This window comes from Protopterus annectens, chromosome 6.part0, assembly GCF_019279795.1.
Source record: "Protopterus annectens isolate FY-2018-M chromosome 6.part0, PAN1.0, whole genome shotgun sequence".
In the NCBI taxonomy this organism is placed as follows: Eukaryota; Metazoa; Chordata; order Ceratodontiformes; family Protopteridae; genus Protopterus; species Protopterus annectens.
This window is the reverse complement of record NC_056737.1, coordinates 828,891,138-828,909,523: the sequence shown is the minus strand read 5'-3', so window position 1 is coordinate 828,909,523 and position 18,386 is coordinate 828,891,138. Positions and strand designations below refer to the sequence as shown.

General features: G+C 43.2%; 1 protein-coding gene across 1 annotated transcript in view; it reads right to left on the bottom strand.

The window, feature by feature from the left end:
• PPP1R13B (protein phosphatase 1 regulatory subunit 13B) overlaps positions 1-9,779 on the bottom strand; it is a 2,314,431-nt gene extending 2,304,652 nt beyond the window's left edge. Inside the window, exon 1 of the mRNA XM_044074501.1 lies at positions 8,870-9,779. Coding sequence (XP_043930436.1) covers positions 8,870-8,878 — 9 coding nt within the window. The 5' untranslated portion in view covers positions 8,879-9,779. The remainder of the gene's footprint in view (positions 1-8,869) is intronic.
• Positions 9,780-18,386: the final 8,607 nt, after the last annotated feature.

Below are 18,386 nucleotides of genomic sequence, written 5' to 3'. Positions count from 1 at the left end.
CTCAGTGGCATACCGCCTGCTCAGAGGCGATCTGTGCCTGACGTATAAAGCCATGTCCAACCCAGAATTAATGGACATGCTGCACCTCAGAAAATCCAAATCCCATCGAGCTACGCTCCGAGAGACTTGAACCTCAGCACTGAAATAAATAGGACATGCTGGAGGGACAGATTCATAACCCAGAGGCTCCCTTCACTCTGGAATAAAATCCCAGTCCAGGTTAGGCAGAGTCCCTCATTGACTCTCTTCAAGAGGAATCTTGATGAGTGGATGGGAGATCGTAGGTTTACCCCGGGTATCACTTCTGTGTCACTGTTAGACAGAGGCACAGTATACTAACCTCGAAAAAGGGCATAGCAAAATTCATTTAAAATGGGTGGCGAAAGCCAAACACACTCTGGCTAGGCTTATAAATGCCCTAGGGCAGATAGCCTAGTATGAACCTATGAACCTATCACAGGTCTGTGTGGTTGGTAGTATCCAATGGTTTAAAACCCTCCTCTTCCTCTAAACTTGGCCTAATTAAGTCTTCCATAAATATCTCTAATGTGATGTTGTCCTAGCGCACCTTCATTCTTTACTGATGGGTTTGGAACCAATCCTTGGCTCCGACTCAGCCATTTACAAAAGGCTGAGATCTCACAACTAACTTGTGGCTTATTCCCTATCCCATGATGCTCAAGGAAATTCCCCAGAACTTGTTTGCTGCTAAACAGATCGGGCATTTCTTCAACTGGCTCTGGCTAAGTTTACCATCGAATCATTTATTATATCTGTTAAACTTGTTTTTTCCTTCTATAATATTTTTGTGCTATTATCTTAGCAGTTCTTTGCCTTTGTAAGTCACATTGTTAGACTGTGTCTGTTGCTTGCTGTTTTCTCTGGGGCAGTCGTTTTATCTCAAGGCCTCCAGTTCCATCCCTATACCAGCTTATGTGTGCGCGTGTTAGTTGTTCAGTTAATCTTGACTTAAGAGTGTGTGTGTGATGTGTGTATTATTTACTGATCAGGAAACTAGTTTGAACCCCCCCCCCCCCCCCAGTCAGCTTAACTTGTTAGGTTGTGATATTTTTTCTTGGTTAATATGTCTAAGCAATTAAAAGACACTAAATCCCCTTGGTTTAACAAATGTTCTAAGTGCTCCCAGAAAATGTCTTTGACGGATAGCCATACTGAATGTGTGTACTGCCTTGGAGCAGTACGCTTGCAAGAGTCGTGCTCTATATGCCACTCATTTAGTTTGAGGGTTCTCCTTGAAAGGAAAAATAAGCAGATACTGACAGGATTGTTAAAGAGTTCCTTTTCTGAAGCCTTAAGAGAAGGTCAGAGTGCATCAAAGCAAACCTCTTCGCCTCCTTCTAGATCTGGAAAATCAAGTAAAAGATCTTCATCCTCTTCAGATCAATCTGGACCTTCAAATAAAATTTCAAAAATGTCTTCATCGGACCTCAAAACTGTTGGGCTTAAAAAAAAAAAAAAAAAAATCTACCTCTGCTTCTCCTGTTTCGGAACCGATGGTATTGTAGACTTGGAGCCGGTCCCTTGTCCTGGAGCGGATTTCTCCGATTTTAAGGTCGCCAATATTACAAAGGTCGAGATCTCCTGCCCCCTCTTCTTGGTCTTCCGGGAGTTTATCAGAAGATGATGTGGATCATGTGGTGCAGAGGCTTAGGAGTACACCGGCACTAGCTAAATTATTGCTGGAACTGACCCAGAGAGTTTCGGAGCTGATTGGACCTACCCAATCATTCATGATTCCTCCTCCTCCGTCCCACCTTGGGACCTTGGAGCCGGAATGCATGGAGCTGATCATAGTGGAACCTGAGCAGAGATCTGCTCCAGGATTTGCAGCTCCAACTTCCTCTGTGCCATCTGAGCTCAGGAAGTCTAGGAACCGACTCTCTCAGGTCAGATCTGGGGAAGACAGTCAGATCAGACAGTTGTCGGATCTGAACTTGCCTCTCAGGGCCTTCGCACGGGTGACCTCGGCTCCTACATCGGTTTCAGAGCTAACCCCCTTGGTGCTGGGGAAACCTTCTAGATCTTCAGAACCAGGGGCTTCCTCGAGTAATGGGCGGGGGGCTTTAGAGGCGATGAAGACAGTGCTGTCCCCACGGGCAGCCCCATTCTCATATCCAGTCATTCCTCCTCAAAGGCAACGGTGTCTGTCTCAGCAAAACCGAATCCACACAGACGTGGAGACCCAAGGCCTTAGGATGCCTCAGTGGGTAAACCCCTCTCTCTGAAACCTCTCCAGAATGCCCTTCTGAAGAGGCCCCTTGCAAGAGATTATGCAAAAGGAAGCATCTGGACTCCCCAGAGGAGTCAATCACATCTGATACTGATCTCGACGAGTCAGAAGGGTCCCCACGTTCGCCCTCTGAGGATGTCTCCTTTGCAGACATCCTAGAAATTAAGTAGAGAGGCGGCTGGAAGCCCGTCAACCCTTCTGAGGAGTCTGTCTACCTGAAGGCTTTTGGGTCTCTCCCTTCCACCACTTGGGTGTCTCCGCCTTTCAATGAACTCATGGAATTAGTTTGCTGAAAGGAGTGGGAGTCTCCAGAGTCCGTGCAGCCTGCTCCCCGGGAGGTCAAATAAATTTATCACATCCCCAGAGGATAAAACCTTCCTAACAAAAGGTGTCCCAGCAGATGCTATGGTGGTGGTGGCAGACATCAAGAAGGAATTGTCACAGCTGTCCTGTTCTGTCCATCCCCCGAACAAAGAGTCACTGACATTGGACAGATACGGAAAGCGTATGTTTTCTTCAGTGACCTTTATTCTTAGGTCCCTGAATTATCTTACACACTTTATCAGGTTGCAAAGAGATCTCCTGAAGGAGCTAAGAAATACTCTACAGGGTTCAGTAGCTGTGGGAGTATCAGATAAAGTGACCTCCCAGCTCTCCACCTTGAAATGAGTAATAAACTCATCCATGAGGCTCATTTCTTATGCAGCTGATAGAGCGAATAGGGCAGCGGGTTCAGGAATTTCCCTTAGGAGACATTCCTGGATGTGCTTGTGTAACTTTGCAGAACCCTTTAAAGTCTTCATTTGTTAATGCTCCCTTCGATGGCTCATCCTTGTTCGGGTCTAAGGTCAAAGACACACTAACCAGGTGTGAACAGGAAGGGAAAACTCTCTCTGCCAGAATCCATTTTTCCATACCTTCTAGACCTTATCCAAAAGGTCAAAGGAGAGGAAAGATGTGGTTTTGAAAATCTCAGAGAGTTTTTCTTCCCCCAGGGGCAGAGGGGGATGCAATAATGGAAGATATTGGCCATGTGGCAGAGGGAGTTCACAGAACTAGTGCGACAGAGAATCCTTCTTTGGTAAGCCCTTTCAGCTCTCCTGAAAGGAGGACAGTCTGTCTGCCCTTCTCCACAGGCAGTTGGGGGTTGCTTATCCTTGTACCCAGACGCCTGGCTAGAAATAACAAGACAACAAATGGGTACAAAGCATCATATCCAGAGGTTACTCCATACCCTTTTCCCTTCCTACCACACGCAAAAAAAAAAAAAACATTCCAGATGTTCCTCCCAGTTACAGGAAACAAGCAACGCTAGAAATACAGAAGTTGCTATAAAAAAATAAAGTCGTCCAACCGGTCTCCGCAGACCAAATAGGATCCAGACTTACTCAAGGTTCTTTTTAGTTCCAAATGAAAACAGGGGACTGGAGACCCATACTGGATCTCAGCAGACTGAACAAAGACAAAGTTCTGGATGGTAACACTGCAGTTGATACTTCCCTTTTTGGAAAAGGACAATTGGATGTGCTCTACAGACCTCCAGGATGCATACTTGCACATAAAAATGGATAAGCCATCCAGGAGTCATCTATGCTTTCGGCTGGGAGCCAGTCATTACCAGTTTCGAGCTCTGCCCTTTGGTCTCACTACAGCCCCCAGAGTGTTCACCAAATATATGGCAGTAGTTACGGCTCACCTGAGATGTCTAGGATTCTTAGTGTTTCCGTATATAGGCCGGCTCCTAACCACCACCACCAAGTATCTACTAACAGAAGCAAAGGACACCACCCTGAGACTCTGCTCCCATTCAGGGATCACAATAAACTATGAAAAATCTGCCTTACTGTCATCTTTACATATCATTTTTATAAGCGCAGATCTAGATACTACAAAAATGATGGTAAAGCTACCCCCAGAAAAAGTACAAGCCTTGTGGCTTCAAGTCTCAGTCCTTCTTTTCCAAAGGATGGTTCAAGTAAGGACAGTTTTAAGAGTACTAGGCATCATGGCAGAAGCGATAAACGTAAATATGTTAGCTTGGCTACACATGAGAATCTTACAGTGGCTGCTGTTCACTCAGTAGTCCATGCAGGAACTTCTGATGTCACATCAGATCATATTAACAAAATCTTGCAAGAGAGACCTTTTTGTTCTTCCACAACAGTTAGCCACAGTGACCATGGATGCTTCCCAGACAGAGTGGGGGGAGGCATTATCAGGGAAGGGCAATCCAAGGCACTTGGCAGGATCATGAGGCCCACTTGCAAATCAATGTCTTAGAGATGAGAGCGGTGGTTCTTGTGTTGCAGGCATTCCAAGACTCTCTTCCGACAGGAATGATTGCTATCCAAAACAGACAACATGTCAGTTGTATTGTATATAAACAAACAAGGAGGAACCAGATCTTGCCTCCTTTGACAAGAGGCACTAAGAGTATGGCAGTGGGCAACCTCCTCCCAACATTTTCTGGTAGCAACGCACATCCTGGGGATATCCAACATGACAGCAGAAAAACTCAGCAGGGCAATTCTGATGCCTCATGAGTGGTCTCTGAAGCAAGACATAGCTGAAATGATTTTCCGAAAATGGGAACAGTCTTGCTGCGACCTTTTTGCCACGTCCACAAATGCAGCAGCTACTTTACCCTAATTCCCCCCTCTGGGGAAGTCCCCAAGGGATGCACTCATACACGACTGGCCCTCTGGTCTACTTTATGCCTTTCCTCAGTTTCCGTTGATACCCAAAGTTCTTCAGAAAGACAGCGCATTGGGAAGGACTTTAATACTTCTTGCCACATACTGGCCTCGTCAAATCTGGTTTGCCTTCTTGCGGCCTCATCTTCAAGATGAGCCCTGGATTCTGGACCTAGTTCCGGAACTTCTGACTCACACGTCAGGGAGGCTCCATCCATCTCTGCAAAGCCTCAAGTTGCCAGCACAGCTGCTCCGATTCCAAACATAGCCAGGCTACCTGACCTTTCACCTTCAGTGCAACATATCTTGACTTCTTCTCACAAAGCTTCTACAAAAAGATTATATCTCACCAAATAGAAAAGAAAGATTTCCTCTTGGGTTTTGGAAAATAATCTTGACCCTCTGTCTGCACCTTTACCTTCCATTCTGGAATTTTTAGCAAAGCTCTTTCAGGAAGGGGCAGCTGCAGCTACTATAAGAGTCCAATTAGCAGCAATCTCCAATTTCCATCTTGGAGAAGGATGTCCGAATATTATGTCCCACAGACTTTGAAAAGCTTTCTTGAGAGGTATTAACCTGTTAAAACCACCCATTAAACTACCTCTACGTCCATGGAACCTAAATTTTGTTTTATCCCTCATAATCCTTTCCCTCTTTGGGCCCGCATCATCCTGTGATCTAAAGTTTTTAACCTGGAAAACAACTTTCTTAGTAGCAATCGCTTCAGCTAGGAGATTTTCGGAGCTACAAGCGTTGTCCATCAAATCTCCCTATATGCTATTCCATAAGGACAGTCTCACTTCATACGAACCCATCCTTTCTACCAAAGGTATGCTCAGAATCAAACTTAAATCAGTCCATAGACTTACCAGTTTTTTCCCCCCAAATATGGCAATAAGGCAGAATATATATGTTACACCAACTTGATACTCACAGACAGTTAAGTTTCTACTTACACAGAAACAAAGGACTTTAGAAAGATGGACCAACTGTTTGTATCCTTTTCAGACTGAAAGAAAGGTGCTACAGTAGCTAAATCTACTATATCTAGAGGGTTGTCAGATTGCATTACATTCACCTACCAGTCTGTAAACAACTTCCAGGCAAAACAAGAGCTCATTCTACTAGGGCTATTTCTACCTCTTCTGCTTTTTGTGCAAAACTGCCAATTGATACCATCTGTGTGCTGCAGCAACATGGGCAAGACCTCATACCTTTATCACTCGTTACAAAGTGGATTTGGCCTCCAGGGACAGGGCTTCCTTTGAGTCCACGGTTCTGAAGAATGTTCTCCCGTGCCCAAGAAAGATGGTGCTAGGAACACTGTTCCATCAGTAAAGAATGAAGGCGAAATAGGACAACATCACATAAAGAAGTTATGCACTCACCAAACATTCCATGTGAGTTGTCCATCTTGCCTTCATTTTTACATTCCACCCTCCTGCCCCCAGCCTATGGCTCCTGGAGGATAGAGAGGTTACTATTTGGCATCTATTATTTTCTGACCCTCCTCTTGTTTTTTGTTGATAATACTACCAGCAAACAAGATCTGGGGAATTCCCTAGCGCATCATGGGATAGGGAGTAAGCCACGAGCTAGTTGGGAGACCTCAAGCTTTTGTAAACGGCCAAGTCATCAGTAAAGAAAGAAGGCGAGATGGACAACTCACATAGAACGTCATGGTGAGGGCATAATTTTTTTTGTTTCCCTTTCTGGTTTCCACATTCCTCTGCTTTATAAACGTTCATAATATTTTTTTAAATCTCTCTCTTTATAGGATCTCTGGTTATTTTTCTTGTCATAGGCACCCCAATTCTGGTGACAACCCTTTGTACTTTGTGATGCCTAAGCTGTGCTAAATGTTTTGTGCTCTTGGTTATCATAACATGCAGCAGGTCATAAATGCTAAACTAATGCTGTAACATTCTAAGAGCTATGTAAAAATACTGTTGCAGTCTAGAGTTCTCCATCAACACCAAAAAACAACATAGCAGCTGGACAATTTCAACACAAGCAAAATTCTGCCTAATACTGCTTAGTAGTGTGACAATAAAGCAATCCAAACAAGTAGATAATCTGCACAACACATTCAAAATGATGAGCATTTAACAAGATAACACGGCTGTGTTGGAGGGGGCACCTGCAGATTTACTCCGTGTTCAGAGAGCAGGTTATGTCTAAATCATAAGAAGAAAAAATGGATTCGCTGTCAAAATGCAACACTATAATTGCCTATGGGAACCAAATGACTGACCGCAACCTTCTACTCTGGAGCACAGGCCTAAGTCTATGGAACACACTTCCTTGAGAACTGTCAAACACTCTCCTATAAACATAAAATTATGAATTACTTTTACCACTGCTAGGAATGACAATCCAAACTTCCCAGAATGCTTACTTTATTTCTATATTGTTCTAAAGCACGTAAAACAGAAGCTGTACAAGCATTATTGATTAAAGCAATACTTGCATATTTTGGATTCCACAATACTCTAATAGTAACAATCATGCATATCAAAATTTCACATCTCCCAACACTGTTTTTCAATTAGAAAATAATATGCTACCTAAACACTATTAAGACCAAATATCACCAATAACAGAACGCCAGTGACAGAAGCCGTATGAAGTAGGAAAGATCTATTATCACAGTACTCCAAAAACATTACCATACAATGATGCCAAATACAAAACTGACAACTGTAAGTAAGTTCAGTGCAGGCAGCACAATCTTTGGGTGAATACAATGTTCCTCCGGTCGTTTTTAATAGTTTGACAACACTGTGGGTAGAACACCTTTAATCAGTTGCCATGTACGCACAGACTAAAATTCCATTACACACATTCCTTTAGCAGCTTATGGTTTTCTATTCAAGATATACTTTATATATATATTATTATATATATATATATATATATATATATATATATTATACACACACACAAACACACACATATGTGTGTGTATGTATTTCATATCCTTTAACTAGCAGATAATTGCAGTACGACGTTTACTCTTTTCTCTATGTGAGAAATTAATACTACTAGGCAAATGTCTTGTACCTAATATTGTTATTATACTCTTGATATGTGGTCATTACCTGTCAGACTGTCTGCTATAAATACGCTGTTTTTGTTCCTCTGAAATGCTAGATTATACTCTTATATTATGTGAAATTTTGCTTGTCTGAATACATGGAGCCTTCCTTGTGATATTATACTCTGACATATAAGGTCATTTCTCCTGTTGACCTGTGTCTTTACTATAATTACATTGTTTCTTTTTTCATCTGATATGCTAGATTGTACTCTTATATTATGTAAATCTCATATGTCTGTATATAAGGAGCTTTTCTCCCCGGACCTCCGCTGAAAATGGGAATATACCCAGTCGGACTTTCCCGATCAACAAATGTAAAATAAATAAATATACACACACACACATACATATGACACGTCCCGGACAGCCCTTCCTTACAACTAAATAAAACACGCATACCCAAACAAAGAGGGACGTAATTTCCCTGTCAGGCACCAGACAATTCAATACCTTGAGCAGGACTCCCCCCTTCCTCAATATACCGAGTAAGAAACAGACAAAAAGCTATACTAGACGGCTTACACACTTTCAGCGACTAATCCACCAAACAGAGCCGACAGCTTCAGACCCACAACGAGTGGTTTCACCATGTCAGTTCACATGAATTTGAGCATGCCCCATGAAGACAGCATGCAGAAGGCTAACATTGCACCACCACCAAGGTATTTTATCAGAAAACACAACAGTGTAGATAACTCGTCTCATAAAAACTTCAGTCCATAAAGATAAAAGACAATCACTGTGAATGTAAACACGGCTTTCAGCAACACACCTACTGCTAATTTAACTAGGCTCGAAAACAACCAAAAGGAAAACCTAACTTACCGGCATCATCTTTGGAAGAGCGTCAGTAAATTCCTGTACGTAAGAACACGTAGTGAATTTCCCCTCAGAATTCCATAAGCAAAATTTGCACAGATTATAGTTCGCTATATAACCAACAGATGTAGTATAAACACTAGTAAGTGGCAGTTCCCAGGTGTCAGGCCTCTCGTCAAATCCAAAACAATCCAGGGAATGATTAATCTGCTATTCGTATAGGTAGATCAAAGCATTGACTCAATATAGGTAGGAAGCCAAAAGCCTGCAGGTTTGTTTTCTAAACAGAACTCTGCAGTGCCATATCTGTGATTTTACTCAAAGTCGTATGCGGTGTGTGCCGCCGCCCCCTCTCGACTGGTTTCCTTTTTCCTTCAGGTCTGAGGTTAATCTTTGTCCTTTTAGTGCGTACACTGCTTTTGCTGTCAGAATACACAGGAGGCGTCACCGAGATAGAACAGCCGCAGCAGAGACTCGGTCAGGTACTTCAAAGGCAGTCGGGCGGCCCCTCCCCCAAGCATTGCTAACCGTGCTTGTGAGGCAGCCCGCCGCAGCAGTATGATTGTCACGAAAAACTGCGATCCAGGCTAGCTAGTTGAGTACAACATTGAGTCCAGTCACTAATAATCTGCTACATGGGCATCGTTTCTTACCAACTACCCATGTTCAGTCTAACAATATATCTGTAAATACTACTCTTTTGTGGTGAATCTAGCACAGAACTGTGGTAGTACTTTAAACAACAAGGGAACACAGGAATTAGTCACCCGGATATCCAAAAAATCAATGACTTCTTCCTTAGAAGACTAGAGTCTATTGTTCTCTTGCACCGTTCTGTACTTTAGAAGGAAACCTCCAACCCTAAACCCTAACCCTGTCGCACCTGCCAGTCTTAGTGGTGACGTTTGCTGTTACAGCCCCCATTTCGCCTAAACTTGTGCTCATAGTACAGCCTCCGCTCGCGAGGAATGCGGGGAATGCGGCTGGGAATTTAGAGCAACGTCCGTTAACTCGTAACCACTCGACTTATGTTCTATTTACTCTATTCGACAAAAATCTCTTTGTATGGCGAGGCCCCAGTGCAGGTGCAACACCATCCGTTTTTGATATTTGCAATAAAAAGAAACAACTACCAAATATGATTCTTTGGCGTTTAACTCAAATGGCTTTGTTGACCTAGTTGTCTAACAATTCCTTTCGCACCTGTGACAGTTTTCATCTAGGGATGTGTGATTTTCATGTCGCGTTTGATAAAGTATTTTAAACGCCAAGCAAACGGTGTTTGACGGGCACTGTACTTGTGAAGTGTCTAAAACATAATCATCCTAAAATAAAACGTAACAAAGTGCAAAGCAAACATAACTTAGCAAATTCCCTGGTTGCACAAACTGATATTATTACTCTTATGTTTATAAAATGAGGTGCAACTTAACTAAGAAGAGAAGACCTCTGTGGCACATCATGTGAGAGACCCTTACAGCATAACTTAACCTTTATTGTTTAAGAACCAGAGACAATTCCGAAAATAGTGGGGAGGGGGCAAGTTAGGGACAATATTTACTTAATCAAATTAACTTAAAAATGAACCAACAAGCCGTGTGCTCGATGTGGGCAAATGGACCACTACTTCAACCACACCGGGTAAAGTCTATCCAGTAAAATTTATTACAACTAATTAACGCTTTCATCCTAAGAAAATGGACTTCATCAGAGCTAATATAAAGAACAGTTAAAAATAAGTTTTATATGTTAATCAACAAATGATGTGACTAAAACTAGCAAATATCATTCATAACCTAATTCCCATAAGATTTAAAACAGAAGTTATTAAAATCATCACAGCAAAAAAATGCTTAAAAATATGTTAAGCTCTTATAATATTCAAACTCAAAACTATATTTTTTTTCTTGGAAAGTCTCTCCACTTAAAAAAATCTATATAATTTTGTTGAATATAACTTAAGGGCAGTGTTTATTGAAACAATGTCATTTAACCCTGGGTGTGTACACCTGCATTCATGCGAAGTTGCCATCAGGGTTCCCTTCCCTGTATTCCAATTTAATTTCCCAGGGACCTAGGGTTAATGGGAACTTTTTCGAGAACAAAAAATAAAATGTTTTATTCTCAATACACAATAGTTTATATAATGCATTTTTATCATTGCACCTAATGATACCATAGTTGTGCTTGTCCATTCTTTTTTTTTCCAAAGTTCGCTTAGGTTTCCTTATATAATAAAAGTGGCAAAAATCATAATAAGCCAAGCAAAGCACTCCAGTAATGTTATAATCAATAAAGTGTTCAAATTAAAAAAAAAAATCATTAACTGTTTTTAACTTTAAACCTGCCCTTCATGTATTTCCTCATTCCTTTTATCTTATTCTTGTTAGTCAGTTTAACATCATTAATCTGATGTTGTAAATCTTTGTTCTATCATTCAGTTAGGACCTCGGTTCCATCCTTAGGAACCGATACGGCCGTTTCCCAGCTCGTGCAAGCCAAAAACTCTCAGCTAAGACCTACCCACAATGCCCCTCCTAGTACTTCAGATCTCATTTGCTGTGTTCCTAGTCAGACGTGCTAGCCATTTCTCTCAAAGCTAAGTAGAAAATTGTTAATTTTAAGACAGTTTCTCTTCAAAATTATTTGATTTTTAGTCGATAGCCTTTTCTTACTGTCGCCTATAACCTAAACCTATTTCCTACCCTTTTCCTTGGTAATTTAATTTTTTACCTTTATTGGTACTGTCCCTCTCTCCTGTCTTTGACTTTCTACTAGTGGTATTTTTTAAAATAACATCACTGTTATTTTCTCCCTTATTTTTTCTATAGGATAACCTTGTTGTCTTACTATATCAGACAAAGCTAAGTTGGGATTTAAACAGTGTGACAAGTGTGGACATAAGATGCCTAACTCAGATACACATGTTCGCTGTGTCTACTGTTTGGGTGTGGATCACATTATTTTTTTTATTATATTTATTATCATATATTGTACACTAGCAAAACGTAATAATAAACTTATCTTAGAAGGTTTACTCAAGACACCTTTTTCAGAGGTTCTATCTGGGTTGGAGGTCTCACCCCCTCCAAAGACCAAAAAATATAAGGAAAAACGGATTACTCAAGGCACCTTTTTCAGAGGCTCTATCTGGGTCGGAGGTCTCACCCCTTCCAAAGACCATAAAACATAAGGAAAAATGGATTACTCAAGGCACCTTTTTTTTCGGAGGCACCTTTTTCGGAGGATCTATCTGGGTTGGAGGTCTCACCTCCTCCAAAGACCAAAAAACATAAGGACAAACGGATTACTTAAGACACCTTTTTCAGAGGCTCTATCTTGTTCGGAGGTCTCACTCCCTCCAAAGACCAAAAAACATAAGGAAAAACAAATTACTCAAAGTACCCTTTTTGGAGGCTCTATCTGAGTTGGAGGTCTCCCCCCTCCAAAGACCAAAAAAGATAAGGGCAAATGGAGTCACTCGGTTCCTGTATCTCTGTCAGTTATGGAACCACCAAGTCAGCTCTGTGCTTCCTCGCACAGACCTCTTCGGCACCAGGCTTTGGGTCATCTCCCTCGGTGCCATCCATGATATTCACCCCTATTTCGGCTCCGACCTCGGCACCACTGACTTCGGTGCCATCCTTGGATCTGACATCGGCTCCAATGACTGTACCTGCTTCATCACCATCCCCAGCCACGATGCCAACAGTTTCTTCAGCTCCATCGGCTCCAAAAACTCGAATACCTGCCAAGGACAAGAAACCTCCAGTGCATACTGTCTCGGTTCCGACAGCAATGTTTTCCCTGTTGGCACCATCCACCCTTGCTGCATCGGCTCCAGCAGAACTGATGCTCTCCCAAAGCAGTGCTTGGACTGTCCATACCTTGGTATCTAGCCTGGTGCCTATTTTCTCGCTGGTGCTGTCTATGTCCATGGCTCCGATGGCTTCCAGTTCTCTTGCTCCTCTCCCAACCCTCTATTTCAGGACCTCGGCCACGGGAGTCACAAGAACCCTCTTTGAAGAGAACCCCTTCTCCAGAGTCCTCCTCAGAAGATCCCACTGGGGAGCCACCCCAGAAAAAATGATGCAAGAGGAAGCACTTTGATTCACCGGGGGAATCTATCACCGAAGACACTGATTGTGATGAGGGGGAAGGGTCTCCACAGTCTCCCCCAGATGACATCTCATTCTGAGACATTCTCGAAATCCTCAAGCAGCGGGGAGACTGGAAGTCCTATAGCCCTTCTTCTGAGGAATCGGTGTTCCTGCAGGCCTTCTGTGCCCAGCCATCTATTTCCTGGGTGACCCCACTGGCAGATAACCATGTTAAACTCATTGTGCAGCGTGTCTGGAAGGCCTCGGACAACGTAGAACCTGTCCCTCGGGGGCCAGACAAAAATTTTATCTACACCTGAAGACCAGCCCCACTGGTCCTAGCAGTTGACAGTTGATTCTATGGTCGTGGCGGCAGCCACCAAGAGGGAACTGCCAAAAGATAGTTCCACTATCCATCCTGCAAACAGAGAGTCCTGTACCATGGATAGACTAGGGAAATGGATCTATGCTTAAGTGCCATTCACCATTCAGTCGCTGAACTATCTGGCACACTTTACTCATCTCCAAAGAGACCTAATTTCCGAAATGTCTTTTTCTTTGGTGGGGTACTGTCTGATGAGGTGCGTGATACTGTCGCCTCGCAGCTAGCTGCCCTTGAATCCATCTTGAACTCCTTGATGCATTTGATATCTCACTCCACAGAGGGGGCAGATCGAGCTGCCACATCAGGCGTTGTCATGAGATGTAATGCTTGGATGCAGTTGTGTGACTTCGCAGACCCCTTTAAATCTTCCTTCGTCAATGCACCTGTCGACGAATCTGCACTTTTTGGACCCAAAGTACGAGACACACACATAGTGAGAAAGACGGAAAGACCTTGTCTGCTGTGGGCATACGCCTTTCCAACCCCCAGAGGTGCTACTCCAAGAACCAGAAGGGAGGAAAATGTGGTTCAAAAAATCCCAAGGACCTTTTCGTGACACACGTGGTGAACAATCCCCCTGGGGCAGAGGGGGCAACTCATATGGAAGACGTCCCTTTCAGGGTAGAGGGGGTCCGCGTAACCAGGGCGCTAGAGATTCTTTCTCCGGCAGACCCTACCAGCGCTCTTGAGCAGCAGCCAAATTGCTTCCCTATGGAAGCTGTTGGACGTCGTTTTTCTCTGCATCTACCAGCCTGACATCTTATTACTACCGATGTTTGGGTGCAGAGAATAATATCCAGAGGCTACCAAATACCTTTCGACTTAACTCCCAGACCCGTCAAACGAATCCCCGATGTGCCACCCAATCAGAGGGAATTAGCAACCTTAGAGATAGAAAAGCTGCTAAGGAAAAGTCATCCAACTAGTCCCACCAGACCAGACAGGATCCGGGTTTTACTCAAGGTCCTTTTTTTAGTGCCAAAAATGACAGGGGACTGGAGACCAATCCTGGATTTCAGCTTATTGAACAAATTTATCAAACTTCAAAAATTCCGGATGGTCAAGATACAGTCCATTCTTCCTTTCCTAGGGAGGGATAACTGGATGTGCTCTATAAACCTGCAGGACGTGTACTACCACATAAAGATGAATCACTGCTCCCGGAGGTTTATCCACCTCTGGCTTTGAGCCAATCACTACCAGTTCAGGGCGCTGCCATTCGGTCACTCGACAGCCCCCCCAAGTGTTCACCAAATGTATGGCAGTTGTGGTAGCTCATCTTTGACTACAAGGATTCCAAGTGTTTCGTATCTAGACAATTGGCTCCTTACCGCTCCAACCAGGAGTCTTCTAGTCCGCAGCCTCTCTTACACTCAAGCTCTCGCTCTCCGCTTGGGGATTACAATCTACAAAGACAAATCTCAAATGTCCCCAATGAAGACACTGGAATTTATTGGAGTGGTCTTTGACACAACATCCTGTCAACTCCCCCCCCCCACAGGCTTTTGAAAATAATACACCAAATCCAAGACCTTCTTCCTCAGATCTATGTACCAGCACATCTTGTACTGCAACTCTTGGGCTCCATGGCAGCTGCCATTACGTTAGTACCACTGGTGAGACTGCACATGAGAATCCTGTAGTGGCTCCTTTCCGCACAATGGTCTTTGCTAACTCACCCACTGAACCACATAATACACCTTACAAACCATTGCAAGGAAGAAATGCTATGGTGGATGAAGCCACAAACTAATCTTTGGTGTCAACTTTTCTGTCTTCCCCAGCCCATGGCCACGGAGACCACGGATGCTTCAATGTTAGGGTGGGGGGATTTTCCAGGGAAAGACTGTCCAAAGCACCTGGTCCCACATAGAGGCCAACTTGCACATAAATGTCCTGGAACTGAGGGCAGTTCTCTTAGCGTTGTAAGCGTTCCATGCATCCCATCCCTTGGAGGCTATTGCAATTCAGTCAGCCAACATGTCAGTCGTCTGGTATATCAACAAGCAAGGCAGAACCAGGTCTTACCCCCTGTGTCGGAAAGCCATGAGGATTTGGCACTGGGCAATAGTTTCCAACCTCTTACTTATAGCAATGTACTTTCCTGGGAGTTCCAACATTATTGCAGACAATCTGAGCAGGAATATCCTGATGCCTTACGAGTGGTCCCTCAACCCTGTAACAGCAGATCGGATATCTTCCAGCAGTGGGGCAAGCCTTGCTGCAACCTGTTTGCTTCCCCTCTAAACTACAAATACAGAAGCTATTTTGCCCTGATTCCCCCCAGGGGGAACCACCGAGGGGTGCTCTAATGCATGATTGGCCCCCGTTTCTTCTGTATACCTTTCCCCCATTTCCCCTCATTCCAAAATTTCTCCAGAAAGCTCAGAGGTTGAGAAGCAAAGTGATCCTCATTGCCCCCTACTGGCCATGTCAAGTCTGGTTCCCATTTCTATGGCCTCATCTGATTCACAGCCAGTGGATACTGGATCATTCCCAAGACCTGTTATCTCATCCTCAGGGACTGATTCATCCGAACCTGCACAGTCTCAAGCTCACAGCTTCAGTGATTGCCAGGCTGCCTGACATCCCATCTCCTGTTTGTGAAATTCTTCTGGCCTCACACAAACCTTCCACTAGAAAAGCTTATTCTAGTAAATGGACTAGGTTCTCTATTTGAGCCAAAGACCAGAACTTAGACACTTTCTCTACACCTATTCAAAAGATCCTACAATACCTGACTACTCTTTTACATGCAGGAGCCTCAGCTTCAACGATCACTGTACATTTAGAAGCTATCGCCAATTTTTCATAATGGTCTTGATAATTCTTCAGTTATGTCACACCACTTATGCAAGACCTTTTAGAAGGGAGTATTACATGTTAAACCTCTGGTCAAGCCTCCCTTAGAAACCTGGGACTTGACTCTGGTGCTTCAGTCTCTCACAGGTTCTCCCTTCGAACCCTTTGATTCATGTGATTTGAAATTTTTGTCATGGAAAACCATATTTCTAGTAGCACTTACCTCAGCGAGAAGAATATTTGAGCTGCAGGCCTTGAGTGTCAAGAGTCCTTACTTGATCTTCCACACAGATAGGGTGTCCCTTCATACTGACCCTTCTTTCTTGCCCAAGGTCATTTCTGGCTTTTCCATTAACCAATCTATTGACCTGCCTGTTTTCTTCCCTCGGCATCCTAATAGAGGGGAGTACCTTTTGCACACCCTTGATATACATTGGCAGCTTCATCATTATTCAGACAGAACTAAATCTTTCAGGAAACAGATCAATTGTTTGTGGCCTTTGCAGGACCCAGATTGGGTAAACCTGTTTCCAAAGTGACTTTATCCTCTTGGCTTAGAAACGTCATTACCTTTAGCTACCAACAGAATAAGCTATCCTTACTTTCCAGAATAAAGGCTCATTCTACCAGATCCATGGCTACTTCTGTAGCTTTTCATTCCAGAGCCTCTATGGATGATATATGCGCAGCAGCCACTTGGGCAAGACCTCATACCTTTATATCTCATTACAAATTGGATTTGGCCTCCAGAGGACGAGCATCTTTTGGTTCTATGGTGCTCAGGGATATCCTTCCTTAGGGCCACCCAGGACACAAGTAGCTGGGGACTCAGTCCTAACTGTAATGAAAGAACAAAGATTTACAACATCAGATAAAGAAATGATGTCTTACCATAATGTTCCATCTGTGTTGTAGATCTTTGTTCATTCATTACTGCCCACCCTCCTTCCCCCTGCCTGGACTCCTGGTGTACTTTAGGAACTCCTGGTTAAGGTATTTGCTCAGACAGAGCCTCCTGCTATCTTTTCTATTACTACATCTTTTGTCTAGGGCAGGCAAACTCGATCTGGAGTAACTAGGAGAGGGGCATTATGAGTATGTCTTAGCTGAGAGTTTTTGGCTTGCACGAGCTGGGAAATGGCCGTTATCGGTTCCGAGGACGGAACCAAGGTTCTAACTGTAATGAATGAGCAAAGATCTACAACACAGATGGAACGTTATGGTAAGACATAACTTCTTTTTTAACCATTCAAGTTTTTTTCCCTTCGTATTAGAGTGTCTCGTACAGACAAAGTGTGGTTTATTCACTACCACTTTACTAACTGTATCATCGTATTGAATACATTTTCTTCTTCAGAAATTAATTTGGAAATGCGTACCATTTCTTAAGATTTACCTATTCTTTATTCCTTAAAAGAGATCAATTATTTAGATGTTTTTATTGTTAAAGACAATGTTAACGGAATTTCACTCTAGACTCTCCAGGAAACCTACTTATTCAAACAACTTTTTGCACTTTTCCAGCAGTGATCCCTTACATCAGAAGAAGGGGCTTGTTAAGGGACAAATGGTCCACATTTTTGCAACTTTTATTATATAGGGAAAACTGAGCCAACTTTGAAAAAAACGAATGTATGAGCACAACTATGATATCATTAGGTGCAGTGATAAAAATGCATTATATAAACATAAACTATCATGCACTGAGAATCTTCTTCTCCTCCTTTCGGCTGCTGCTGTTGGGGTTCACCACAGCAGAACATTGGTCCGCAGAATGAATGGCTATAGAGTTTTATGGTGCTGAGTTGCCAGCCCAGCACCCAACTTCCTCAGAAGACACACACACACACACACACACACACACACACACACACACACACACACACACACACACATACACACACACACACATACACACACACAGCCAATTTAGAGTGTCCAATCCATCTGCAACATGTCTTGGGAATGCGAGAGGAAACCTGAGCACGTGGAGGAAACCCATGCAAACACAGGGAGGACATGCAGACTCAGCACAGAATGCATCACAGCTGAGAACCTCTTGCTGTGAGGCAACAATGCTAACCGTTGCACCACTGTGTCACCCAAACTATCATGTACTGAGAATAAAATGTTTTATTTTTTTGTGTTCAAAAAAGTTCCCATTAACCCTAGGGGAAGTCCCTGGGAATTTAAATTAAAATCTAGGGAACTCTGGTGGCAATGTTGCTTCAGTGTA